The sequence below is a fragment of the Megalops cyprinoides genome, chromosome 24 (assembly GCF_013368585.1).
Source record: "Megalops cyprinoides isolate fMegCyp1 chromosome 24, fMegCyp1.pri, whole genome shotgun sequence".
NCBI classification, from domain to species: Eukaryota; Metazoa; Chordata; class Actinopteri; order Elopiformes; family Megalopidae; genus Megalops; species Megalops cyprinoides.
Genome location: NC_050606.1, coordinates 4,636,282 through 4,661,946, shown reverse-complemented (window position 1 = coordinate 4,661,946; position 25,665 = coordinate 4,636,282). Strand labels below are relative to the sequence as shown.

The 25,665-nt window shown below is 42.0% G+C and overlaps 1 protein-coding gene across 1 annotated transcript in view; it reads left to right on the top strand.

The window, feature by feature from the left end:
• Window positions 1–25,665, top strand: part of LOC118771197 (receptor-type tyrosine-protein phosphatase N2-like) — a 151,644-nt gene that overhangs the window by 109,006 nt on the left and 16,973 nt on the right. The window contains exons 13-16 of the mRNA XM_036519106.1: window positions 8,876–9,088; window positions 16,104–16,298; window positions 21,925–22,072; window positions 23,093–23,166. Coding sequence (XP_036374999.1) covers window positions 8,876–9,088; window positions 16,104–16,298; window positions 21,925–22,072; window positions 23,093–23,166 — 630 coding nt within the window. The remainder of the gene's footprint in view (window positions 1–8,875; window positions 9,089–16,103; window positions 16,299–21,924; window positions 22,073–23,092; window positions 23,167–25,665) is intronic.

Genomic DNA, 25,665 nt, shown 5'->3' with positions numbered 1-25,665 from the left:
CGCACTGCTCCTTAGTGGAACCTGTGCTCTGGAGCCCAGCACTTTTAAAGCGTATTCAGTCTATTCAGCGGCAGTGTGGCATCGCTGTAAGGAACAGGACCTTTTGTAACCAAAAGGTTGCTGGTTCAGTTCATCACTGGGGCACTGCTGCTGTACCCGTGGGCAAGGTACTTAACCCACAATTGACTCAGAAAATATCCAGCTGCATAAATGGATAACATCATAAAAAACTGTAACCTATGTGAGTTGCTCTTGATAAGAGCATCTGCTAAATGCCAATAATGTAATGTAATGTAATGCCTATTCCCCCTGTGGAAAATGAGCTTTGGGCAGATAGAGTTGACCTCCCAACTAGCTATGCATGAAGGTGTATCACTCACATAATATGTTTGCGTCAGAGGCTTCCAGGTTTATTGTATGTACACAGACAACAATTAAATATTAAACATAAACTAAGTTCAATGACAGAATGCATCAGCCAACTAGTGTCTTTGAAAGGTCTCCATATAACATGCAAGACAAGAGCATAGTTAGATCTGGATGTATAACCATTATGTAGTCTTGTTCATCTGTAAAATTTTGTTGTATGCGTGTATATTAGTCGCATCTATTTCTTTTTAAAGAATTAAGAATGGATTCGCGGTGTATTTGCCAGGTTTGGAACGCAGATTGGCATTGCTCAGAGACAGAACAACAGCCATCAAAAGAGCATAAGCGGGGAAGATGGACACATAGTGATGTGCCTCGTTCAGATTTTGGGCTTTCTTGAATCAATACAGTTTTTTTGACAATTCATACTCTCATTTGTCCTTGCCAGAAACAAATTTGGAAGAGATCTGTTTGTGAATCGAACAGTGGGAGAACCATCACAGAGGAGTTGTATCTTTTGAGTGTCCTGGCCTTGGTGCGTCTCTTCAGGAGAGTACTTTAGCGTGTTCTTTGATTATGTTTGCCAACGATGAGACACTGGAATAAATGCACGGAATGTAATGTTCTTTCCAGTGATACCGTATTACTCATTAAAGAATAAATTGTTGTTTTGATCTGGTTTGCTTTTAGCCTTTCATTCACTCCAGAGGAAGCGAAGAATGTACTGATTGTTATTATTACTGTACAGAGACCTTTTACAGGCTGTTCCTTATACCCCATGCATTCATGAAGCACCCAACTACTACTTTGTGACCACCAATCAAACACAGCCTCAATCTGACATGGCGGGTTTATGCATACAGAAATTCATGATTATTTTGTGAGCTTGGGTGCTAAAGGTACATTTCATTTGACACGTAATAATAAATAAAATGTAAAAATAATAATAGCCATAATTAAATACAAAACTAACAATAATGCATAGAAAAATATATGTCAATCAATCACTGAAAGTATCAAATAATCATACATTTAGACACCTAAACAGGGTTTCTGGAGCCTGGCAGTTCTTAAGAGCCGTGTGGTATGAAATCTACGGTGTAGCGGCCTGAAGTGAGTGGCACCGTTGAAGGAAAGGAGGTCCTGCGGCTCTGTGTTGGTCAGTGCGCGGCGCGGCGCGCTGGCTGAAAGGGCTTGTTTTGTCCCCTGGCTGAGCCTGCCACCTCCAGCTGTCTCGCGGAGAAAACAATGGAAGAAAGCGGGAGGAGTGGCACTGAATGGAAAGATAAACTGAAGAGCCCTCCCAAGACTCGTCATCTGCATTTGACAGCGTGTCCCTCCTCTTTCTCTCTCTCTCTCTCTCTCTCCCTCTCCCCTCTTTCTCCTGGCATTCTTCAAATCCTGCCCCCCCCCACACCCCCGTTTGTTGCAGCTGTTACCGTCCGCGAGATCGGTCCTGCGCGCTCGTAACTAATCACCATTATTTGCAGGTCTGTTTTTGGCGCATCGGGACTTTGCCTCAATTTTATTTCAAGGAAAATTCGTCTCGTAACATACATAGTTTGCAAACGCATTGTACTGAATCGTGTTCCGATATACAGAAAGAAGTTTTCACATTGCTGATTTGCATACATGTTGTAACACATTATAGGCATGAATTACTATACATGCGTTGATTGCGAGGGAAAACGTGGTTGCAAAATTTATTGATGATTAAGTTGAGAAGTGACAGATGCATTATCGCCTGCTACATGCATTCTAACTGCTAGTCGGCCCATTCGTTCAATGAGTTGGCCAAATACGTATAGAGCATTGCACCTCATGATAACACTGGGGGGAAAAAATCAAAAATCCAGAGGCCCGTTTTAAAATCAGTTATCCGTCTTTGTCACCCTTAAATGCATTTTTAAGATCCAGTTTTCTTTTTTTTCGCAGCACAATTCCCATTCTTTTAGCACCAAGCACAGACTCTGTACCCTGGCAAGAAAAAAGGGAAAAAATACTAATTCACAAAAAAAGAGAAACCCCAAGCAGCTTTACAAATGAGTGACAAAACCAGCGTCCATTCATACCCCCCTCACCACAAGCTTATTAACAGTCAGTCCTCCTTAAGTCATCGCTGTCGGCAACATGTGGAGGCATTACTATAGCAACCAGTGGATGTGACATGTGGTTCAGACAGGGACTCGGGGGTTGGTGGATATAAGGAGAGGCTCAGACCTACTTGATGTAGTTACAAAAAAAATCCGTCTCTCCTTGTCACTGGCGCATGATCGCTGGAGGGAGTCGCTGGCCCGCCGCAGAAACTGTGGAAGATCTGGGAAGCGTGGCGCGTTCTGTTCGCTCTCTCCCCGCGGTGAATGCACGCCGAGCGGCCGCAGTGACTGGGGGAGGCTGCTAACTTTTAGGCACCGAGCTCGGATTGAGCGGAGGCTGGAGCGCTGCAGCGGCCGGCGCTGCCCGTTTGTGGACGCTGCCGTCTGGAATAAGAGAAAGGTTCTGAATCTCGGAAGGGCAACCTCTTGCACCGCAATATGGATTTAGGTAAATATATGCAACCTCGTGTGTAATGTTATTTTTACTGTTTCGTTGCTGCATAATATTGCGTGGTCCTGGCCTTGGAATACTGCTAGAATTGCAAGGACTTTCAGTACCATAGACTGGGATTCATTACCTTAAGGTTGCTTGTCTTACCGTTAAATAGGATTATCGTGTTATCGTATAGACCTCGCGTAAAGTGCTTACACTTTGTAGCCTGATTAATATGCTATTTACTGTAATGTAGTACGCTCAGCAGTTAACGTCGTATTATCAATACTATATTTCGTGTCGGTTTATTTTTCTTCGTAACTGATAACCTAGTGTAGAGCAATGCGGTGTGGTTGTGCACTGTAACCCAGATACACGCTGAAGAGGGAGGCTTCCGTTGTAAGTGGTACCATGGAGAAGTTAATATTACAGCAAGAGACAGTGTGATGAATTAATGTTGTGCATGATTTGTTAAGTTGTTGCTGTATCTGTTAAAATTCAAAGATGTAAGCGGGACTCCAGATGGCCCGTTTTCCGGTAGTCCATGTTTCTGTATATGTATGAAGTTTATTCCCTTCGCAGAATTTCTCAGTTTAACTGTACTTAAAAATATATTTAAGAGTATGACCTCTGACTGCACACCCGGGAGAGATTGTTCGATGTGAAGTTTGGGTGTTGAAGGCTTGTGTTCTTGTGAAGCGGTAGTAGATTGACTACATGCACGGGGTACTGCGGGAAATGCTCGCCGCGTATGACATTATTTTGTATCCACTCTTTTTGCACCGGATAAAGTCTTTGGAGAACGATAAGAAAGTAATTTTTGGGTGACACAGTCCTACCTTCCGATGCTTTAAATTAATGTATTTTCATTGTCAATAGTAGTAGTCCTGATTGAATAACACTGCTCGCTCTCTCTGTATATGCGTGTGTATCCATTCTATACATATTAATGTATATTTGCACATATATGCACATGCATATATAGTAATTAGATATAGAATCTAATTCAAATATTTTGTTCATTGTTTTAAGGCTTGCAACCCTTTCAACAGGTGAATTAAGTTAGTGTTGCATTGTTGAGTTTTTCTTTCTTTCTTAACTAAAAAGAGAACAGGAAAAAAGGGAGCTGTATTACCTTTCCCTCTAACTGAGAATTTGAAGTCGTTTTCTCAGGAACACTTTATAGTTGCTTGAGTTAAATAATGGTACCTCTAAAACGGACAGCAGACATCACTTTACCAACTCAATGCCAGTAATCAGACTTTTCATTAAATGCTTACTGTGTATTTTTTTTCCTCCCTCTTTTAACTTGGTATAAATGGTATCCTTTATGTTCAGTAAAACACACATTGTACTTGTTTCTAAGTAAAATGCTTACATAGATTTTAAAATAATAACAGTACATATTTAAAAGCTGAATGTAAATGTAGGCTTTAGCATATCCTTACAAGCTATTCAGGCACAGTGACAGAATAGGTATATTCAAGGACAATTTGAGAGACGATTTTCAATGGCAGAGTGTATTTATTCAAAGCATCCTTTAATACTCAAATAAATTGGATTTGGGTGTAAATAAGTGAGATTTTTTAAATGAATATTTCCAAGCTGCAGAGAATTCCTCCTACTGCCAACAGATACATCTGCCCAGTACCTTGAAGCTTGAGTGTTCCGTCATTTGAAAAGGGCCATTTTGATTTCTGAGTCAGGAATCTTTTGGGCTGTGTGTGTGTGTGTGTGTGTGTGTGTTTACTGAAAGGTTTTCTAAATGTTGAAGAAGGGGGATACGGCAACTTTTCAAAGCATTGTGCTGGCAGAGGTTGGGGGGAAAGATCATTGTGTCTCTACAAATAAATGACAGGGTTCCTCCGTCTCTGACCTTTCTCTATAATTTGAATAAGCCAGGGCTCCAGAAATCCATCTGCCCTTTGTCTTTTGTAGATTTCAGTAATCCCTCATACCCCCTCAGTCAGGGAGTAAATGCTTCTCAGTTTCTCTGTCTCGACATAGCTGTAACATAAAAAAAAAAAATTGTATATACCAGGAACATTAGGTCTGACCTCGTTTCAAATGATAAATTAGCCAGTTCTGGAAAATAAGTCAGCTTTAACATCTCTTGTTTTCTTTAACGTGTGATGGATTCAGAGGTATCATGAAAATAAATGCAGATTGTACCTCTCATTCTGGTGGTCAGTTGTCTGTGAGTATTATTTGTTCATTCTAAAAAAAAAAAACCCTGTTATCAAAAATACTTGAAGTCTGGCTTTTTAAAAATGTAAAATATTTTTCCACACAAAAAATCCTTTTATATCTTCTGAAATGAATGTATAGTGAAATACTGCAGCATTTATACATTTATAAAATATTCATTTATCTATTTCAGTAAGTGTAACCAAAAAATGAAAATCACTGAACAACTAAGTATGGATTTTATGAAGGTGATAAATTAGTAGAATATATAGTTTGTTTGTGTGTGATATATATACTTTTTTTAACACATTTTTGTAATTATTCTCTTTTGTTATGCTGAATATCCCTGAATCCCTGTCTGCCGCATAAATAAATTTATAAGAAGTGATGGGTAGTAAATGAATACATAGCTCACATTTACCTGCACGGTAAGATAGAGAAATTGCCTTTGGAGGTTTTTAGGTTTTTTGTTGTTGCTACTGAGTTGAAAGGGAAAAAATACCAGCAAGGCTGTACAGTAGTGTGTTCAGAGCATTTTGAAATTCTCTCTTAGTGGAGGATGTGTATGTCAGATTACGTTTGCCTACGTGAACGTGAAATTTGCAAGTACAATAGCTTCTGGACAGATGGACAATAGACTTCTCCGGCATAAAGGGAGCTCTCCTCCCTCAGTCTGTGGGACAATGCTTTCTGGATTTTTTTTTTTTCTTCCTTTTTTTCAGAGATGACTGAAAGGATATCAAGAGTTTATAAATGATTATTTCTGCATGGATCGACATGGTTTCTTCTAAAACGGGATATATTTGGGGGGGGGGGGGGGTAGGGCTGCAGATGCCAGCTGCGTGGGTCGTAGATTATTTCCATAACGTTTTCTGTTATCACAAATAACAAACTAAACATCATTTGACTGATTCACCCATTTCCGCTGTGACCTGACAAACAGCATTATTAATCAAATAGAAGTGGCTTTACTGTCTCCAAACTGCAGCTGTGCATAACATCTATAATTAAACCAAACATCAGTAATTGTGTGCGTAAAACACCCAGGATTGGCGGGAAATCTTCTCATTCTTTTTTGAAGAGTTTTTGTAGATTGATGTTAATGTGTTCAGTGCTGTATCCACTGAAGCAGATGTTTGCTCTCATTTTCCTATTTGCAAAAAAAAAAAAAAAAAACTCCCTCTTCAGTAGCTCTGCCCGTACTATTTTCCTTCCCTAATGCTATTTATAATAACACCTCCTAAATTAGCCTTAGACACAGCTTTAAATGCAGATACGTGCATACCAACGTATTGGTGCACAGCTACATTTCATATAGACTAGAGGTAATGATAAAATTGATTTAGGTGATTGAAGAAGGTGCATGTTCTGAGTATGTCTCTGACAGGTCTTTTTATATTTTACAGACTCTTCTTTTTAGGCTACTGTCATCTCATTTCCAAATTTTACACTCCAGTAATGAGTCCTGGTCATTTACTGAAGCTGTATGCTCTCCTCGATTTTCCTCTAATAGCTTCTGACTTCGCTTGTAAAAGATTTAAAAAAAAAAAAAAAAATCTCAATCAGGAAATAAAACTGCATTTGTATTGTTATCGTTAATTATAAACATTGGTTAGCTTACCGCAATCTCCTTTTCATCAAGGTCTTTTCATGTAATTCGATAGAGAGAGCTAAGCCTATTCGGGGAGAGGAAGGACCGGGTCTCGCAGCTCTGTCATTAGAACAAGCTCCTGCTCTCCATAAACTGTTTTATGTTTCACTTACACTGCGGCTGACATGTAATTCTGTTTACAGTTACACCTTGAACCTCTTTTAACATGTGCTATAAACACTCACCTTGCACTCACAGCTTATGGTACATTCTTTTTTAAAATGTGCTGGGAATGTGCCAGATAAGGGCAGCAAATTTTAAAGATAAATTTCACAACCACCATGCAAATTCCCGTGATAATAGTTGACGATTAATATTACAAATGTACAAATGATAAAAACAGCTGTCGAATTTTGTGTTTCCCTCTCTCCCGCGGAAAATAGTGGATTTAGACTGAGGCCGTGGATACTTGAAAGTATAGATTTTGTGCAGTGGGCAGAAAACAAAAGATAGCAGTGATTCTGTTCGTATGGGGATTATCACTCCAGTGTAGCACGTCTAATAATGCCTATCTTCGTCTTTAGCTGCTACTTTGTAGCTCTGTAGCAGGAAACCAGGAGTGCTATGCAGAATATTAATGTATATTATCTATATAGAATAGAATATTAATATATTGTTCTCACTTGGAACCTGGAACATGTTATTGTCTCTGTATATATTAAGCTTCTTAAGAGCAGAGGAAGGTTCACAGTTTAGAGGGCTTTAGTTTTATGCCATTTCTGGTCCTTTCTGTCTCATGGTCTCGGATAAAAAGGTGGGATGAAAGCATTTGGGCCCTGAGAAAGGAGACAGAGGCAGGCGAGGTTTTTAACCAGTTCTCTGAAGCTTAGCATTGGCTGTCTGCTCCCCCCAAGGGGCTGCCGCATGTGAGAGGGCGGCGAGCGAGAGGGCGGGTCTGAAGCTTCCGCGATGCCCCGTTTCCATTAACTCGGGGCGCGAGGGTCAGGCCTAATTCTGCAAAGGGGAGGCGAGAGGTCTAATTAGGGACGAGCCTCACAGCCCGGACAAACAATATTTGCGCGGTGGTCTTCACGGCGCCGACATAAAATGAACCTTCACCCTCCGAGAGGAGACACTGTGCAGGCTGTGTGGTTTGGGGGGGGGGGGCGGCGGGGGGGGGGGGCGGGTGGTTTGGGGGGCAAAATAGAAGGTGGCGAGTTGAATGCACAGCATAAAATTACTACTAGAACAAGAAAATGAATAGCCTAGCTAGGCAGTCGTAATGGTGGAGAGGGGTGGTGGAAATTCATTTTTGTAACACTGCAAAATAGGGTGGCAGAAATCGGATTGCTAATTATGCCCGTCTTGTGAAGCCCAGCAGTGGCAGCTAAAGCATTTTTTCCCCCCTCCCTCTCTTCCCCCTATTGATTTCTTTGATAATTGTGGAAAGGGGAACTGTTAGCTGTGTAAGGTGGGTTTGCAATTTGCAGGTCTCATCTTTTCATTCTTACCACCCTTCTTTCTATTGTTGCTAAGATGCCTTTATAATACTGCTAATGAGGGTGAATTATTGTGGTATTGTTCACTCTGGGAATGATGTAAGAAGCAGCAGGCTTATTACCTGGGTCTAAGTGATGCTCTCTCAATAAAATTCATGTAGCATTAACAGTCTCGGTTCCTATTCATTGCTCACATTAAACCGGGGAGTGTCATATATTATACTTTAAAAGCCAGAGAACCTTGCCCCTTGACTGCAGCTGTTTGCTTCAGAACTGCAGTGTTTGTGGCAGACTGGTCATAAATGGAAAATTACATTCAGCACTAAAGCTATCAGTTTGGTTCTGTATTTTGTGTTTTATCTTATTTTTTAGAGGAAACTTGTGACACGTTTATTGATATTTGTGAAGGAGGTCAGAGGAGCTGTGTAGGTTGTCTTAGAATTATGTTTTTTAACACTGTGCTGATGAAAGTAACACTAATACTCACACACTGACCACTGTCCGGTGAAATTAAATGTATCAATACATCCTGAAATAGAGCTGAGATATAATTCCATTTAGGAACATTATGATTTCCATTTTTGAGGGTTGCATGATGTTGTGGAAGAGCATCTGCTAAATGCCCATAATGTAATGTCGTTCTCAAGAAATACGTGATTCTTTAATGCTAACATGCATCTCCTGCTTCTTACCCTTCCAGAAAAGCAAACTGAACCAGATTCCGACCAAGTACAACCAGGCCGAGTCGACCAAGTTCCTGATCCTGACCGTCATCTCCATCGTGTGCATCATCGGCGTGCTGGTGGCCTCGGGGGTGGTCTACTGCATGCGCCATCGCTCGCATCACAAGCTGAAGGAGAAGCTTACACGATTGGGCACCGACACCGGCTCTGATGCCACCTCCACCTATCAGGTGAGAGCAGCTGTCTTCATCACCCTTTAACCCCTCGTTGCCCAAAAATGATTGCAGTGTGATTGTCAGTTTTCATGGCACTTCACTGAATTCTAATTGGTTGGGTGAAATAAGGGTATTTTGTAGTTGCTTAGGCTGGCCAGGGAATATGAATTCGAGTGATTTGTCTTTTGTGATACTGAATTTTTTGTGTATGTAATGTAATGGTGTAGCCTTGTGGATGTAACTGATTGTTAGTGATACACCTACTCATATTAGATTATATTCTTTATATTATGATTTAGATCATGATGTATAAACATGAATTCTTATTGTTTATTTAAAAAATATATTGTGATGTGCGTGACTTGTTCAGTGTTCAGAATTGTAGTCTAATAGATTTTGTGAAACAGGTTTTTATGTAAGTGTAGCCTACCAAAATGTAGCAGGTTGTTTGTAGTGTAGGTACTGGCTGAGGGAAAACTTTTTTTCTTCCTACAAAAGAAACACTTAGAAAAAGAAAAACCTTGTTATGGACAAGTATAATGTCCTTGTTTGGCAGTTCTGTCTTATCCTCAGAGGGGAAAGTTTTAATACACTTTAATTTCTGAACCTGTTGGCCTTGCCTGTTTTTCACTTTATGTACATAACGCCTATTAAAGTAAGGACAAATACATTTAAGTCATTTTCAATTATAATTGCACACTGGGTAACATTCTTCTACTGTGCAATAAAATGCAACCGCTGCACTTTTTTTTTCTTTTTTCGAGTGACTAATTAGAAGTGCACTGTGCAGTTTTGTTAAAAGGTTAACAGTAGTCTGCAAATAGATCAGTCATTTGCATTGCTGTGTCTTGGCTGGTATAATTAACAGGACCAAAATGTCCTGCTGAGGCTTCTAATGAAAGTAATCCATAATTAAAAGTGTGCCTTTTACACGAGGAAATAGTTTAAATCTCACTGTCTGACCCTACTTCCCCAGCCATTTTAGAGGCAGAGTGGTTCAGGGGATATTGATTTTATAATGAGGTGAGCTTTTCACTCGAGTGTTCGAATGGGAGATTTTTTTTTAACGCTCCATTTCCAAGAAATATTTGCATTCAATTTATCGAATGTGCAAACAGCCTTCATAACTTGTATTATTTGACACTCTCATTTTGTGTGTGTGTGTGTGTGTGTTTGTGTGTGCGTGCGTGCGTGCGTGCGTGCGTGCGTGCGTGCATGTGTGTATTGTATTGTATGTGTGTCTCTGTAAGTGAGGGACGTGTGTGTGTGTGTGTGTGTGGTTAGTTGGTTGGTTGGTTGTGCCAAGATGATGTGTTAAATACTGCTCATACTTGATTTCACCTCTGTAAAGTCTTCTTTCATTACTTTGTAGTAAGACTATGAAATAATATGGTATTTTCCCATGCACAAACCTTGGATATAGACTTTATGTTCTGTCTCTTTTTTAACAGCAAACAGGTATTACCTAAACCCATGTCAAGCCCGCTGCTGTCACCACCCTTTAGAACTCACAGCCCTTTAGAACAAGCTCATATCCCTTTAGAACACAGTCACAGACCTTCAGAACAGACTCAGAAAAACTCTGAGCTTGCTTTTGGGATGTGGTTGTTCATGTCGGTATGCTGGTAACTAAATACAGCATGCATATTAGGGGTCTCATTTTGTGTGGGTAAAGATGGGAAGAGTATTATCTTTGTTAGCTAGGAGGTGGCAGCTTTATGAAATGAATGTATTAACATTGAATTTAATATCATGTCAGTTAATCTTTATCGGTACATCATTCATATGTGTAATCTCTGTATATTACAAGAAGTAAACTTATTTAGATAAAACTACAGCCACACAGTGGTGTACCGAACTGACAGAACAAAGTAGGAGTTATGAGTAGAGGGAGTGGAGGGACCACCTTGCTGTATGGAAATAAATGTTGAAGTACGCGTCAGCGTTTCAGTAAGCTGAAGGAAACCGATAAAAAAGGAACTAATACAATACTAATACAAATAAATACTATAGGAAGCTATATTATATCATTGTAATTGTATATATAATTGTAAGTCAGTGAATGTAGTTTTGAACAGAATTCACAATGATCTTTTTTAAACAAATGATTGAATGAATTTCAAACTGCGATGGGACCCTTCTGTTACGGAGCTCATTTCCCAAGTGTCTGTTTGCAAGATAGCGAACCTCATCGTTAGATTTCCATCAGAGCCAGTCACAGTACAGTATTTGTATGTATAAAATCGTGTGTGTGTGTGTGTTTGTCTTTGTCTTTGTGTAGCTATAGACATGTATTCATGAACTGCAGTAGCACACACCACCCCCCCAAACAGTATTTGTTGTATGATTCCCATTAAAGTATGCCGTCAGTAGTCTGAATCGCAGGTGAACTGTGTGGCAGTCGTGCTGTAAATGGTTTGCCTGTGGTCCTCTGTGCAGTCAGGGCAGAGATGGCAGTGACCCGTCTGAGCCCCTGGCAGGTGTTAGGGGCTGCAGACGGCTTCTCTGCTTTCACGCGTCTCTCTCTCTCCCTCTCCCTCGCCAGACCGCGCTTGTCGTCTGGCCGCCGCTTCGCTTTGCTCCAGGGGCGAGCCCTGGCGAGGCCCCCCCCTGCGTTCACGAGTCTTGGGCGGCGCGAAAACAGCACCGCCCAGTCTGAGTCCGGCCTGTCGCCATCCCCATTAGCAGCCCGTTATTAATGCAGCGAAGGGCCGCGGGAGTGCGAGCACGGCTGCGCCCGCCCGCTCTTTAGAGACGCTCCGCTAACTCGCGGTGATGAATTGCAGAGTCGCGCCATGCTCTGACTCCTAGCCCTCCGCCGCGTGAACTTGACTCAGCTTATCAGCATTGAACTTGTGTTTTTCTGCTTTTTAAGCCCTGAGGGCAAAAATGCAGCTTTCGTTAACCACAGTGAAATATTACACTGTGTGTGTTTTGTGGCGGTTTTGTGTCCTTAGAATGCATCTCGCTGTATTTCTTCTGTTTCTGTATTTCTTCTTAGTGACCACATTTCGCAGTAAATACTCCATACCTCTTTAAATTCCAAGACTGTTTGTGTCAGAATCTCATTACTAGTATCAGTCGTGAAGGTTGAGCTGCTGTGGAATGTTTGAGTTTTGCCTGGTTCTGGAATTGCTGTGGAATGTTTGAGTTGTAGTTGTCACTATTGTTCTTGTATGGATTGCTATCATTATTGAGAGCCTCTATTATGGAAAATTCAAACTTGTCCTCCTCAAAAGTGGAGTAGCATTTGAAAAGACTTTCCCTCTATCATTAAAATTCACTGGATTACTTTTGAGAAGCTTGTACTACCTCAGTTATTCAGCATTATCGGTATAATCACAAATTCATATCAAAAAAAACATGCAGCATGAATGAGGCGGAAAATTGATGTACCATCCAACACCTTATCAACAAGTCTGTTTGCACCTTTTGTTTTTCACTTTCTAATCTATATGGAAACGGCTCCTTGTTTGACTCTAGTGGTCTAAATCAAACAATGAGTTAAAATTTCAATTCTGCTGAAAATAATGGAGATATTCTTTGCTCAGATAAAGCAGACTCTATCAATAGACCATTATGAGATTGCTGTCTTCAAACAATGAATCTTTTCTAAATAGATAAAGCATATGAAGAATGTAATCGTGAAGGCACTCCTGAGCACATTGACATGATCGGTTATGGAAGGGTGGTCTTTATGTGAAGCTGAGAGCACCGGGATAATGGAGGGAGCTGATAAAATTCGATAGATTCCACAGCAGTTGCTTTGCAAACAAACGTGGAGAGATGCGTCCAGTAACACAATATAAAATAAATACAGTAAAGTGTGACTTAAATGCCCTATGAAATACCTCATCATGACAGAAAATAAAATTTATACCACTTCTTCACAACTGTGAAATTACTCACGCTTAAAAGAAATTTAAAGGGTGCATGTGCACAAATATGTGTGTGAGGATGCATAAGTGAGTATGTGCATTTATCTGTGCAAATATATGTTTGTGTGGGTGTGTGTATGCTACAGAGCATTCTGGTCTTATGTCCCTTAAAACCACCTGGACAGTTGATTGCATTGGATTGATTGCTTCTGTCTGTTGGTTAACGTAGGTCCAACATGTGCAGCCAAATACCGATACCCACGCGATCTAGCAACAGAAATCTATAACTTTGTAAAACTCAATTGCCTTCTAAGTAGAGAATATTTGGACATTTGAACAGCTTTGTAGCTTAAAACAAGAAATTTTTTACTAGTAATGTTTTGCTCTATTTTCTTTGAGTCGTATTGACAATGGAGTGGTGCATACCAATATAAAAGTCACATTCCCTTTTAAACAAAGCAGCACTAACCTTTACAAATCACAGTGCATCTTAAGGTCTTTTGGCTAAAACAGCAAACAGTGTTATGCACCATATTTTTTAAGCTTGAACCACAATAGCTTGTAGTCTAATGATTTTTATTTTGGGAAATAAAGCATTCTCGATCATTCAGGGCGCCTCCCAGTCGGGCCAGAGGTCTGTGAGGGGTAGAGAATGAATGGCATGGGGCTTATCTTTAGTGAGAGGGGTCCATGAGGTGTGAATGGAGCCATATTCACTTTTAAAAGGCGCTGATCCAAAATAAGATACTTCTCACTTCTAAATGGGCTTGCAGAGTGCTTTTCTGCAAAGGACAGGGCTCACTGGTGTTTTAATACTATCTCCTGATCCCCTGGGCTGTTTATTCATTTGCTCTCTCATTTCTGTGCACACTGCTCTTTATTTACAAAATAGAAATGTTCCAACGTTTTTATTCCAGTAGGTTCAGAAATATGATTCTTTGAATGACTGTTTACAGATTTCAGGACAGCGTGTTGAGATTGGGATATATCCATTTTAGACCGAGACAAAGTGGTAAGGAGTAGTACATTTACAGCAGTAATTGGTCCATTGTGGTCATTATGGTCCATTATGATAGTCTCTCTTCAAACGCGTTAAAGATGCATTCATTTTCATCTTGTGTAGCACACTTTAATAAGCTCTTTAAAACAGGTACATCACATTATATGTGAATTAATGACTAATCAAATGCATATGAATGAAAATCGATAAGACATAAATCGTGATTCACCATGCCACTCTGCTCATATTTACCATTGTGCTGCCTTGTGTATTTGATATGTAGATTACTGGTTGTTCAGTATTTCGGCGGGGTGTTGGGGGGATGTGTGAGTCTTTCAGATAAATTCTGGAGTATATTTTTCATCCTTGGCTCAATGGACAATCTCACAAAGTCACTGATCTGACTGCCCACAGAATGGAGATTAGTGGAAGTCAGCTCCTCTGTGTGCCTTGGAAAGAGCATCTGCCATGATGCTTACTGGAACCAGGCCTTTCTTCATTTGGTTTGATGGATCATGGAGCCCCTCCAGAACGTAACAGACAAGGAATCTTTTGCATTTTGCCGTAAAAAGGAATGCTGAGGTGCAGCGTACAGTTGTCATGTAGTGGAAGACAGTCTACAGTCGTCTGGCATTGTCTCATGGGGAAAGGCAGTCTACAGTGTTCTGGGATCATTACATAGGAATAGGCAGTCTACAGAGTTCTGGGATCATTACATAGGAATAGGCAGTCTACAGTGTTCTGGGATCATTACATAGGAATAGGCAGTCTACAGAGTTCTGGGATCATTACATAGGGGTAGGTAGTCTACAATGCTCTGGGATTATATAGAGTAAGGCAGGTCAGAGCATTTATGGATTATTGCATGGGGAGGGGCAGGTTGGAGAATTTAGTGATCAGCACACGGAAGGAGGCATGTCACAGTGCTCTGGGATAATCAGGTACAGAATAACACGTCACAGATTTTCTGGGGTTATCACATAGGGAACAGCAGTGCACCATTCTCCTGACCTCCTGTTATGTGCTAGTCACTTTCCCTTTCCTGTGTGGGACTGCCATTTGAAGAGAGAGGCCTGTAGTATGCTCATATTTGAGGATTTCGACTCAGGTGTTAGCATCAAACACACTGCAGTCAGACTGAGGAGAGGCAGTGCTTTGCTCTTTTTAAAACTAGATGCATGTGTTTGCTTGGGTGACTTTGGGAACGTTAGATGGTCCATATTTTGCAAGATTTATATCTGCACAGCAGACAATTTTTAAATTCTTGGTTGCGCTGATCACATTGTTCATGTGATCATTTCAGATCTAATAAAGATTTCAGCTGAAGGTAACAGCTGAAAATCATAAAATGTTGATTTGCTTTATTAAGTGTTAACTCGTTGGTATAGTTACCATTGTCATTATAGTTATAAAGTATTATCATTATAAGTTAAATTTCTGTTTTTTTACTGTTCTTATTTTATGCATTGGGTTTATCATGAGTTGTATTTTATGGTCAGAGATGCTATATGTGGGACTGTGTCATGTCTCGTCCTCATATCCTCCATTGCTGAATTAAAGTGTGTGTCCTCAAGAGTGCTGAGTATTCTTTACAATGATACAAATGTGAAACATTATGCAGCCCAGAGTGTGTGTGTGTATTTGTGGAGAATGAGGGCGTGTTCATAAGACATGCATAGTCAAAGCTAATTTCCAGGGTTATGATAAATTTGACTGATCCCAAATCAGTGGGACTTGAGGGGGACAAGAGTGAGAAATGAGGTAAGAAATAACCTGTAACAGATAGATGGAAAATTGTCTTCATCTCAGCCAGTTACCCCAGTCCTGTTTTTATATGATCTCAAACTAAAGTTTTCTTTTGACATTTTATCAAGCGCATGGTACTAATAATAAAACAGAGACAGCTATGATCAATAATACTGTATTTGGCTAATATTGTTGTAAATGTTGAATGTTGACTTTGAAACTTTCATTGACAGTTTTTGCTTTTTGATACACCCAGATTTGTCTGTTGTAATATTGACAATATTGTGTATAGTTGTGTATAATATATATATAGCTAAGATGGCTATGTGGAGGGAAGGTTTCCCATGCTGTGTCAGAGCGGGATGCTAAGCGGTGTTCTCCCCCCTCCGCCTCCCCGCCCCCGCAGGAGCTCTGCCGGCAGCGCATGGCGGTTCGCACGTCGGAGCGTCCCGAGCCGCTGCACTCCTCCCGCATCAACAGCGTCTCCTCGCAGTTCAGCGACGGGCCCATCCCCAGCCCCTCGGCCCGCAGCAGCACCTCCTCCTGGTGCGAGGAGCCCGTGCAGTCCAACATGGACATCTCCACCGGTCACATGATCCTGGTGAGCGCTCGTCGCCTCTCTCCGTCTCTCCCGCCTCTCTGTGTGTCTGTGCTCTGATCCGTCTCCCCACCTCTCATTACGTTCCTGGCATTTAGCAGACGCTCTTATCCAGATCAGCTTACGTAGGTTACAGTTTTTTTGGGGTGTGATCCATTTATACAGCTGGATATTTGCTGAGGCAATTCTACTTACTGATTCTGGGCAAAGTACCTTGCCCAAGGGTACAGCAGCTGTGCCTCAGCAGGGAATCGAACCAGCAATCATTGGGTTATGAGCCGTGCTCTTTACCACTATGCCACACTGCCAACCGTGTGTGACTGTCATGCCAATACTGTCAGTAATAACTGTCTTGTTCATGCATCATGTGCCAGTTGTATCAGTAATAATTGCTTATACACATATCTGGTGCCAAAAGTGTCGGTAATAACACACTTATTCACGTGTCAGATTTTGTGCCGAAAGTGTCGGTAATAACTTGCTTATTCACACATTTTATTCCAGTAGTGTCATTAACAGCACCCTTATTCACACTTCTCCTGCTGGTAGCATCTGTAACAACATGCTTATTCACGCATCTTGTGAGTAAATTTGGTAATAATTGTCTAATTTACACATCTTATGGCGGTATTATCAGTGCCATGGCACAATCCCGCTGTTAACAGGTTTTAAGAAGGGCTGATGGATACAGAAGTCTGGCAGGACGGAGTTAAAGGGAGGGAGTCCTGAAAGCAGACTCCCACACCACGGGAAAGGACAGAGAGATGGCCCCACTGCACTATCGTCCCTTCTTTTATTAAGCAGTCTGCTCCCTGAGCGCACACGGGCTCTTTTGGTGGTGCCCTCTGACACTGCGCTGCGTGGCACCAGAGGGCAGGGTGAGGCCGTCCCGGTGCAGAGCGGACAGAGGTCCCGCGGAGAGGAGGCGTAGGCGGGCAGCCTGGCTCTGACGTGAGCTCCGTGGCATTTATACAGCGGTGATCTGTGTCAGGCTCTCGTGGCGTTCTTTCTCTCTCTCTGCCTCTGTATGCAGAATAGAAATCGAGCCGCCGCCTTTCTCCGGTCACGTAATGAAAACATCACATGCCCCCCCGCACCCGCCCCTGCGCGTGTTCTCCTGCGTCTGATTGTCAGCCGGTCAGATGATGAGCCGATATGTTTATGCCCTTTTTATCTGGGCCGTGCAGGGATCAAAAAATGGATCAGAAGGCATTTTGAACCGTTTTGATGGGCAGACATCTGTTAATTTTCTTTCCCCCTATCACTTTGCCCTCTCCTTGCGAAATTCATGACGCGCCGTCTCTGTATGTTGGATCTCGGCAGACCTGCCTTTGTTCCTGATAATGCGGAGAAATCCTGTGAGAGCAAATGAGGTTTCAGGACCATGGACAGCTCTCCCATCAACTGCAGAACCACAAGCTTATTGTTACGTTAGGCGTCTGTGTAGTTTGCCTTCCGCATGCGATTGACTGCCATAAAGAAGCGATCCACTCTCTGACACAGGGATAGATTCCAGTTTTCACCAGCATGACTTATTCTGATGAGCCAAAACTACACAAATATTAGGTCATAGTAGCCTGGCCTCTCCACTTCCTGCTTCATTTGTGAGTGTACAGCTTCATTCCTGGTGCAGGCCCAAAGCTTTCCTCTCACCCTGGATTTCACAGTTTAGCTCCTGCGGCGTATATATTACTGTATATAGCCTGACCCACTAACAGAGCAAATGGAAGTTTATGTTTTACTTTGGAGCTTTGGCCCCCTAAAGGGGAGAACACCTACTGACAGTTGCAGGATTGTAATTCATGGTTACAGTGGCAGGATGGGTCAAGGCTTTGAATGATTACAGAAGTGGTCTGCTTCCTCACACAACTGTTGTGAGCTGTGAGCCCTCCATCCTTGTCAGACTGTTGATGGCACACAGCACACATTTCACCAGGGATAGTGTTTTCAATTAATCAAGATGCCAAAATATTAGATGGTACTGATAGTCGAGTGACTGAAAACCGTTGTATACCTCCCATGCTAGAGCTGAATAATAGCACGGCAGATCATGCTCGCTCTTCATTGCTACATATTCTGAATCTTGTCATGCTTCTATCAACTGTCAGACTAATGGTGATGTGCAACTACACAGTGTTAAATCCTAAGTTTGAAGGTAGAAAAATCTCTTGAGTTGGGTGAGCGGGGATGTGGTTGAGTGAAAGAGCTGCTTTCTGAGATGACATATGAACACCATGCAGGTGTATGTCAGTCACTGTCTGATAATGTTGGAAGCCACCCCAGAACAAAGAAGCAAAGAGGCCGTGACATTTTTTTCCATTTGTGCAGGAATGTAGTCTATTCAACAGTCAGAATTTAAGTAATGAGGTCAAGATTCTTGATGGTATATTGGTGTCCTTTCCAAAAATGTACTGTAAGAAATAGGCAAGGCGCAAAAAAATGTGCTGTGGTCCATTTCAGATTTTGACATTTTGAAGAAGAGTAAGAAGAAGATTCCATATGTTTCAGTTTGCCATTTCTGCTTTAAGGAATCAGTTTGTCCCATGCTACTTGTTCAGAATCTAATTTCACATGAAGCCCCTGCCTGTGAATTGGTTTGTCTTAAGAGGATTAACTTTCTGTCTACGTAAACCACATTATCTTGTCTTTTGTTGCTGGACGAGTAAGTGGTATAGATTATGCTGAGTCCATAGAGATTAGGGTTTTTCGACATTGCTGTGAATTTATATAGCATCTGACTGTACTGATGTGTACTGTGTAATGCCATGAATTTGTATGAAACATGCTGTTTAATTATTCTAATAGAAGATTGTCTTAAGAATGATTATTTTTGGAGGCTGCAAAGCTTAATCCTACTTTCTCTTAGTACTCTCCCTCTATATTTTCAGCCAGGGTATCTTTAGAAGCATGCGATATGGAAAAATGGAGGAGCCTCGTGTGATACATCGGTGTTTAATCTTGTGTGGCATCCTGGTTTTTCTACCCCCCCCCCCAAAAAAAAAAAAATGGAGGCCCTGGGAAATTCAAACCCGCCACCGGGTCCCAATACGTCACAGCTGCCTCTGCGGCGCTATTTCATTCTGAATTCACCGAGCACCTTTGGCAGCTGTAAACTGGGCCAAAGGGGATTAACGAGTGTTTGCCTGCCACACAGTGATCTCAGCACCTCCTGATTGGATTGCAATAATCCCTTTACACATTACAAAACCCCATTACTTTGGCATTAGCGAGGAGGGGGGGTGGTTGGGGGGGGGAGCTGTGGTCCAGGATGAAGCTTGGACTTAGATAAGAACCACATCGCATAAGGGGTCATGGATTTCGGCCCTCAAAAAATGTATATGTATTCATATACGTGTACGTGGAGCCCTTTTCGACAGATTCAGAGGCGGTGTATAATTTAATAAATGCTCATTTGCAGCCGTGCGAGTGTGAGGATTAAGTGTTGCTGAATGTAATCTGCGCCCTGAAAGCATCACATTGTGTGTATGAGGACCTACTTCTCCATGTCAGTAAGAGGATAGCGAAGCCTGATTTCTGTCAAGGGTGAATGACATCCAGCCCCCTGACAGTTATATTAGGAAAATAAAAAAGGCCCAAACAGTGATATTTTGATCAGGCATGATTATAGTCACACTTGCACATTGTGATCAGTTTGTCTTATGGCAGCAGGTCCCTGGCCCTACGGTGTGGTGTAGGGATAAAGACCAAGGACCATAACTCTGGGCCACTGCTGCACCTTTGGGCAAGGTACTTAATCCAAATAGCCTCAATAACTAACTGTATAAGTGGGTTAAATAAAAAAAGAAATGAAAAAAGAAACAGCATGCAGGTTTTGCTAGTTAAGAGTGTTTGCAATGTAATTTAACATTACTGCAGAGTCTTCATTCAGGCAGGCATGGGGCTGCCTCATTACACTACACCACATTATTGTCGTTTAGCAGACACTTTAATTGAGAGTGATTTACATAGGTTACATGTTATCCATTTATGCAACTGGATATTTACTGGGGCAAGTAAGTACCTTGTCCAAGGGTATAACAAAAGTGCCCCAGCAGGGAATCGAACCAGCAACCGTTCAGTTACAAGCCTTGCTCTTTACCACTGTGCTACACGCCCACCCCGAGATACAGTCTTTCCATTAAATGTCAAGGTCATGTGGGCTGTAACAGGGGATGGGCCAGGCAAAAAATACTGACCATCCACTACAGCTCTGCTCAGCTTTAAAGCCCTGCTGCACAGTAAGAGAGGTAGACTGCAGAATTTAAGCACTCAAAGACAGTGTCCTGTCCCAGTCTATCACAGGCCCAGAAACTCACTGTTTCATCAGCGTTTTAATGCGTCACACTTTCAGGTACTTTTACTCTTTCAGACGAAGAAATTGGGCAGTAAGAAAGAGGTGCTGTGCTCTGAGTGAGAATATTTATATCTTTTCTTTATTTCTGCCTTAAATCACAACCACATTTGCTTTTCCACAGCTACTTGCAAAGAACTCTCCGCAATGAGGTGCCTTTTTTTTTCTTTCTTTTGGAAGACCACCACAGCACTGCAGTTTTTCTACCTGTCCTTTTCAAATTTGTGAGTGGTAATCGCTGCAGTTGTGTTACTGTCAATTTCACTACAGATGTGTCCTGAGAAATTGCACTTTTCTGATTCGCGCACACATCCCTGTGAAAAGTATTTAGCATGTTTAAGGTGTGCACGCCTTCCTACACCTGGGCCTGTAACTGTCTGTGGCTGATCTCACCAGGAGGTGAGGATGCTGTAACCTCAGACAAACAGACAGCACCTCCAAGCACTCTCCTCTGTTCTGTAGATCAGCAGAACAGCGAGTACACGCACCAGCGGTACAGCAGTGAGTTCCAAAATCGATCCCTCCCCAAAAGACAGTGACTTCCAATTATTGAAAGTTACTGAACTCGGTCCTTTTTGCCTCCAGTGCCAGAGGGCTGTGGGAGGCTACAGTTACTTTTTCAGAGGAAATGGCAGTCTCATTACCGGGAGTTAATCACTGTCAATTCTCTTTACTAAATTATGAGCACAGTGAAGTAGGTAATGGTCTCTGTTAAATTGCGTGTCATGTTTGAGTATAATAGTCCTAAATATGGCCGCGTGTGCATTGGGGTATCTGTTTGCATTCTAATTAGGTTGTGCCCACTGAAAATTAATTGGCATTCTCTGAATTTAACTTTTTTTCAGTAGCTGGCCAGAAAGTATTTTGATTGGTTCACATGAGTCTGTGATTGGGAGTACATGGTAGCTCCACCCATTATGGGATTCATTATACTTACATATAATTTACTCTCACATTGCCTCTGTGATCTTTCTCCTAACGTATGTTTTTTAACTGAAGTGAACATCCTAATGTTCCACTGAAGCCTGTTAACGTAGAAGGCCAGGTCATCTTCCTCTTCCTCTTTTTATTCATCTTCTTCCTCCTCTTCCTTTTCCTCTTCTTCCTCTTATTTTTATCTTCTTCTTGCTCTTCCTCATCCTCTTCCTCTTCTTCTTCATCTTCTTCCTCTTCCCCTTTATCGTCTTCTCTGTTTGCTGGAGTCTCTCTCTATTTACTTGACGCTCTGGGTTGTTCAGTGGGAGTCACGCCCCGCCTGTCTGCGCCTTTTGTCCGCAGTCCTACATGGAGGACCACTTGAAGAACAAGAACCGCCTGGAGAAAGAATGGGAGGCGCTGTGCGCCTACCAGGCCGAGCCCAACGCCAGCACCATCGCCCAGAGGGACGGCAACGCCAAGAAGAACCGCTCCAACTCCGTGCTCGTGTGTAAGTGCCCTCCCTCCGTCCCACATCAAAGGCCCCGGGGCACGTCTCGCGCCCCCGCCAAATTAAGGGTCATCAGACCTCCGGCTGGAGGGAGACAGGCCCTTTTCTCATGCAAATAAAGTTACTTAACATTCACCATTAAACAAGACTTACATTGCATGAGACATAAAAAAAAAGAAAACGCTAAGAACGAGCTGTTCCCGAGAGACGTCGGCCGGTCTTAAACACAAACTGTTAACGTCTCTCGGATCTGCCGCAGGAGCCTAAGGCTTGAGCGTGAGTAAGAGAAGCTCTTCAATACGTAGCAATTGCTTTACTCCTGAATTTCCCCCTGCTCAATAAAACTGGCCAAATTGTTTGTGGTGTGATGTTTAGCAGCTACTCTCCTGTGACCTTGAGGAAGCAGGGAGCGCATTCATGCTGCATATGTACGGTGGCTGCAGTGGGACATTTCTCTGTAATGTTTCCTCCCTCAGACGCCGTGTCGGGGGAGGTGAGCTGTTTCGTGAAGAATGGCTTGTGATCACGCCCTCCATTGTATTTCTGCCTAACAGTGGTGGTGTGTTTTGTTCAGCCGACATCTGTGGGGCTGATGCCATGCTATTGTTTGATCTGTAGAGCAGGCATGGCTGAGCTATTGGGAGATTATACTGTGAACAGGTCTCAACATTAGTCTAAGTATCGTTCTTCTAAATGATCCTGAGTGTCCTAAAACATCCATGGCCCACATGATGGTGCTTTTTCTCTTAACTCTTCTTGTTGATGACAGCATTGATCAGATTCTTTCCTTATGGTCTGTTTTATGTTTGTTTCCCAGTATTAATCAGAGCAAATCAATACAAGTCTTGTCTGTTGGAAGTGTAGCGACTACAAGTACATGACCAAGTTTCAGCTTCCTCTTCAAAGGATTGTCCAGTTGTGTGAAAATGTAATGGTGTTAGGTTAAAAAAAAAAAGCCAAACTTTCTGACAAACTGCAGTTTCTGAGAGTAATGCCATAAATTCTGCGCTTGTATTTCAGATGACCACTCCAGGATAACCCTGAAGGTGGAGAATAACCAAGGCAGTTCTGATTACATTAACGCCAGTCCCATCGTGAGTATCTGCATGCAGGGTTACCATTGTGCGTATCTCCTAAGCTGAACGTTATTGTCAGGGGTAAGAATTTGGCCAACAAAAAAACAAGAATGATTCACAATAGCTCTGATCGAAGGAAAAGATTATTCATAAAACATATTTCAAGGTCATTTTTACTGCAGATGACAGCACTTTTTAAAGAAGCTACTGAGCCGTAAAACCATGTGGGAAATGAATGAATTTTCTGTTTGCTTTTCTGTTGCACATCACAGCAAGGCAAGGTCTTTGTGCTTCATGCTACACAACACAATAGACGTGTGGAGATATTTAATATAGTCCTGATTTACCTTGAGTTATTCAACATGCTATTGTATTAGTCCAGTTCTGCTCTAGCTTTCCCTATGGGTTTGTGTGTGTCTGTTTTGTCTGCATACACATACACAGATATGCACACACACACACACACACACACACACACACACACACACACACACACACACACACACACAGATGTAAGAGACATCAATGTAATTTTTCTATCATCCATAACTCTTCTTTGAGAAGAAATGCTTCACAGTAGCAGTGTTTGATATCAACTGATCAAAAAAAGGAGAATTTGTTTCTGAAAAATGAAAAAAAAAGTGGATTGCATTGAACGTATCATTTTTTTGTCAGAAGGTGCCCCCTGTCTGGGATGTAAAGTGAATATGAATGAGTGTAAACTTGATTCAGAGTATGCGCTGTGCTCTTATTTAACCAGACGTTAGCACCGCGATGAGTAAAAATGGCGCACTGCTATCTGATGTCTAGATGCTGTAGAGGATGATCACTGATCACTTAAGGCCTGCCCTCGGCTATGATGACGGCTGAGAAGCTGGCCTGTCTGTGACTCATGTTGCCGTGGCTCTTGCTGACTTTAGGGACTCGACTAAAACGCATGTGAAAGACAGGGTGTGGGTAATCATATTATGTCATTTGCAAGAAAGCCCTCTAATCTCAATACAGATGCTGGCAAAATAAGATACGAAGCCATTGCGGTGCATGTTCTTTTTTGGGGGGTTGGGAGGGGGCAAGAAAGAGAAACCAGGAAAAGACAGCTGTTTTTCGTCCACCCAGTAACAGCGGACTGAGAGCAGCCGGGGGGGGGAGGGGGAGACCCATCAGAGAGCGTCAGAAAGGCTGGGTAATTACAGCGTGCCGAGTCTGAGGCTCTGCAGAGCCGAGAGGCAATAATTATACCTGTCACATCTGCATTTAGCGTTCCGTCCACAAGTAAATATCGTTAAATCTTTCCTTCGGAATTCCGGGGTCGGGAAAGATTCCGCCAGCCGCGCTAGCCCCTCAGCAGAGGTGCGGGGTACACCTTCGAGGGTGGCGTTAGCATCCCGGTTCCCTTACAGACACGCATTTCTGATGTACCCAGGGGTGAAATGAGTGCAGGGCTTTCATTCGGATCGGAGAGCCGGGACGGGAGCTCGCTGTCTCTGTGCTGTGAGGCCGAGCCGCATCACTCCGGCGCTGTGTCGGCTTCCCCTGCGCACCGTATGAGACGCGGAGGAATCGTGCTGGGAGTCTGTCTGCTTCGCCCGCTGCAGACAGTGAGCGAGGGACAGCACATCCCTCTGTCTGTCACATCTAAGCTGTATCACTCAGGGAGTGAGGGGTGTTTGAGATGTGTTGCTGTTGGAAGATAACTCTGGATTTTCAGACTTTAAGCCCTTTCAAAGAGAGATGAGTGTAAAGGCAAATTGCACCCGTTAAATGCAAAAGTCAAAACCCCCCACAAATGAGTACATATTATTTGTATATTTAAAGATGTGTGCATTATGAATGTATGTCAGTTTTGCTGCTCTCATATAGACAGTTTTATGGGTGTAACGTTGAAAATATTTCTCAACATATGCATTTATAGAACGTATTATGTTATATTTGCACATAATGGCATATACTGTATGAAAGTTGAACCAACTGATGTGCGTTGTAATATATCCAAAATTTGGAACTGTTTTTCAAATGACTCTTAGAATGTGGATGCATTAATGTGTTTTACCATGAATAACATTGTAAGGGTGATTTAAGAATTTTTCATAGAATTTTTCACACATAGATGAAAAAATTAAAGGATAGTTTTCTAGAGAGTGAGCTGTTAAAAATAGGATCAAAGACAATGCTATCTCCTGTGAAGTTATTTTCTTTCTGTTGCTGTGTGTGTGTGTGTGTGTGTGTGTGTGTGTGTGTGTGTGTGTGTGTTCGTGTTCGTGTTCAATTTCACAGACAACAGTTGCACTAATTGATATGTTAACCCTTTGAAAATGGACATTTATTATTACAGTAATTACGTTTTCAGTTAAAGGTGTAATCTTCTGTATAAGCAGTAGCTAATTTGAACATTTCATTATTTCAGTTCATAAAAGACCAGCAGACTGTTAATGTCAATTTCATGTATGCAAGTCTCGGAATTATCTGTCTGTACTGTGAATTGCTCTGAGGTAAATTGGTTGATCCTGTAATTACATT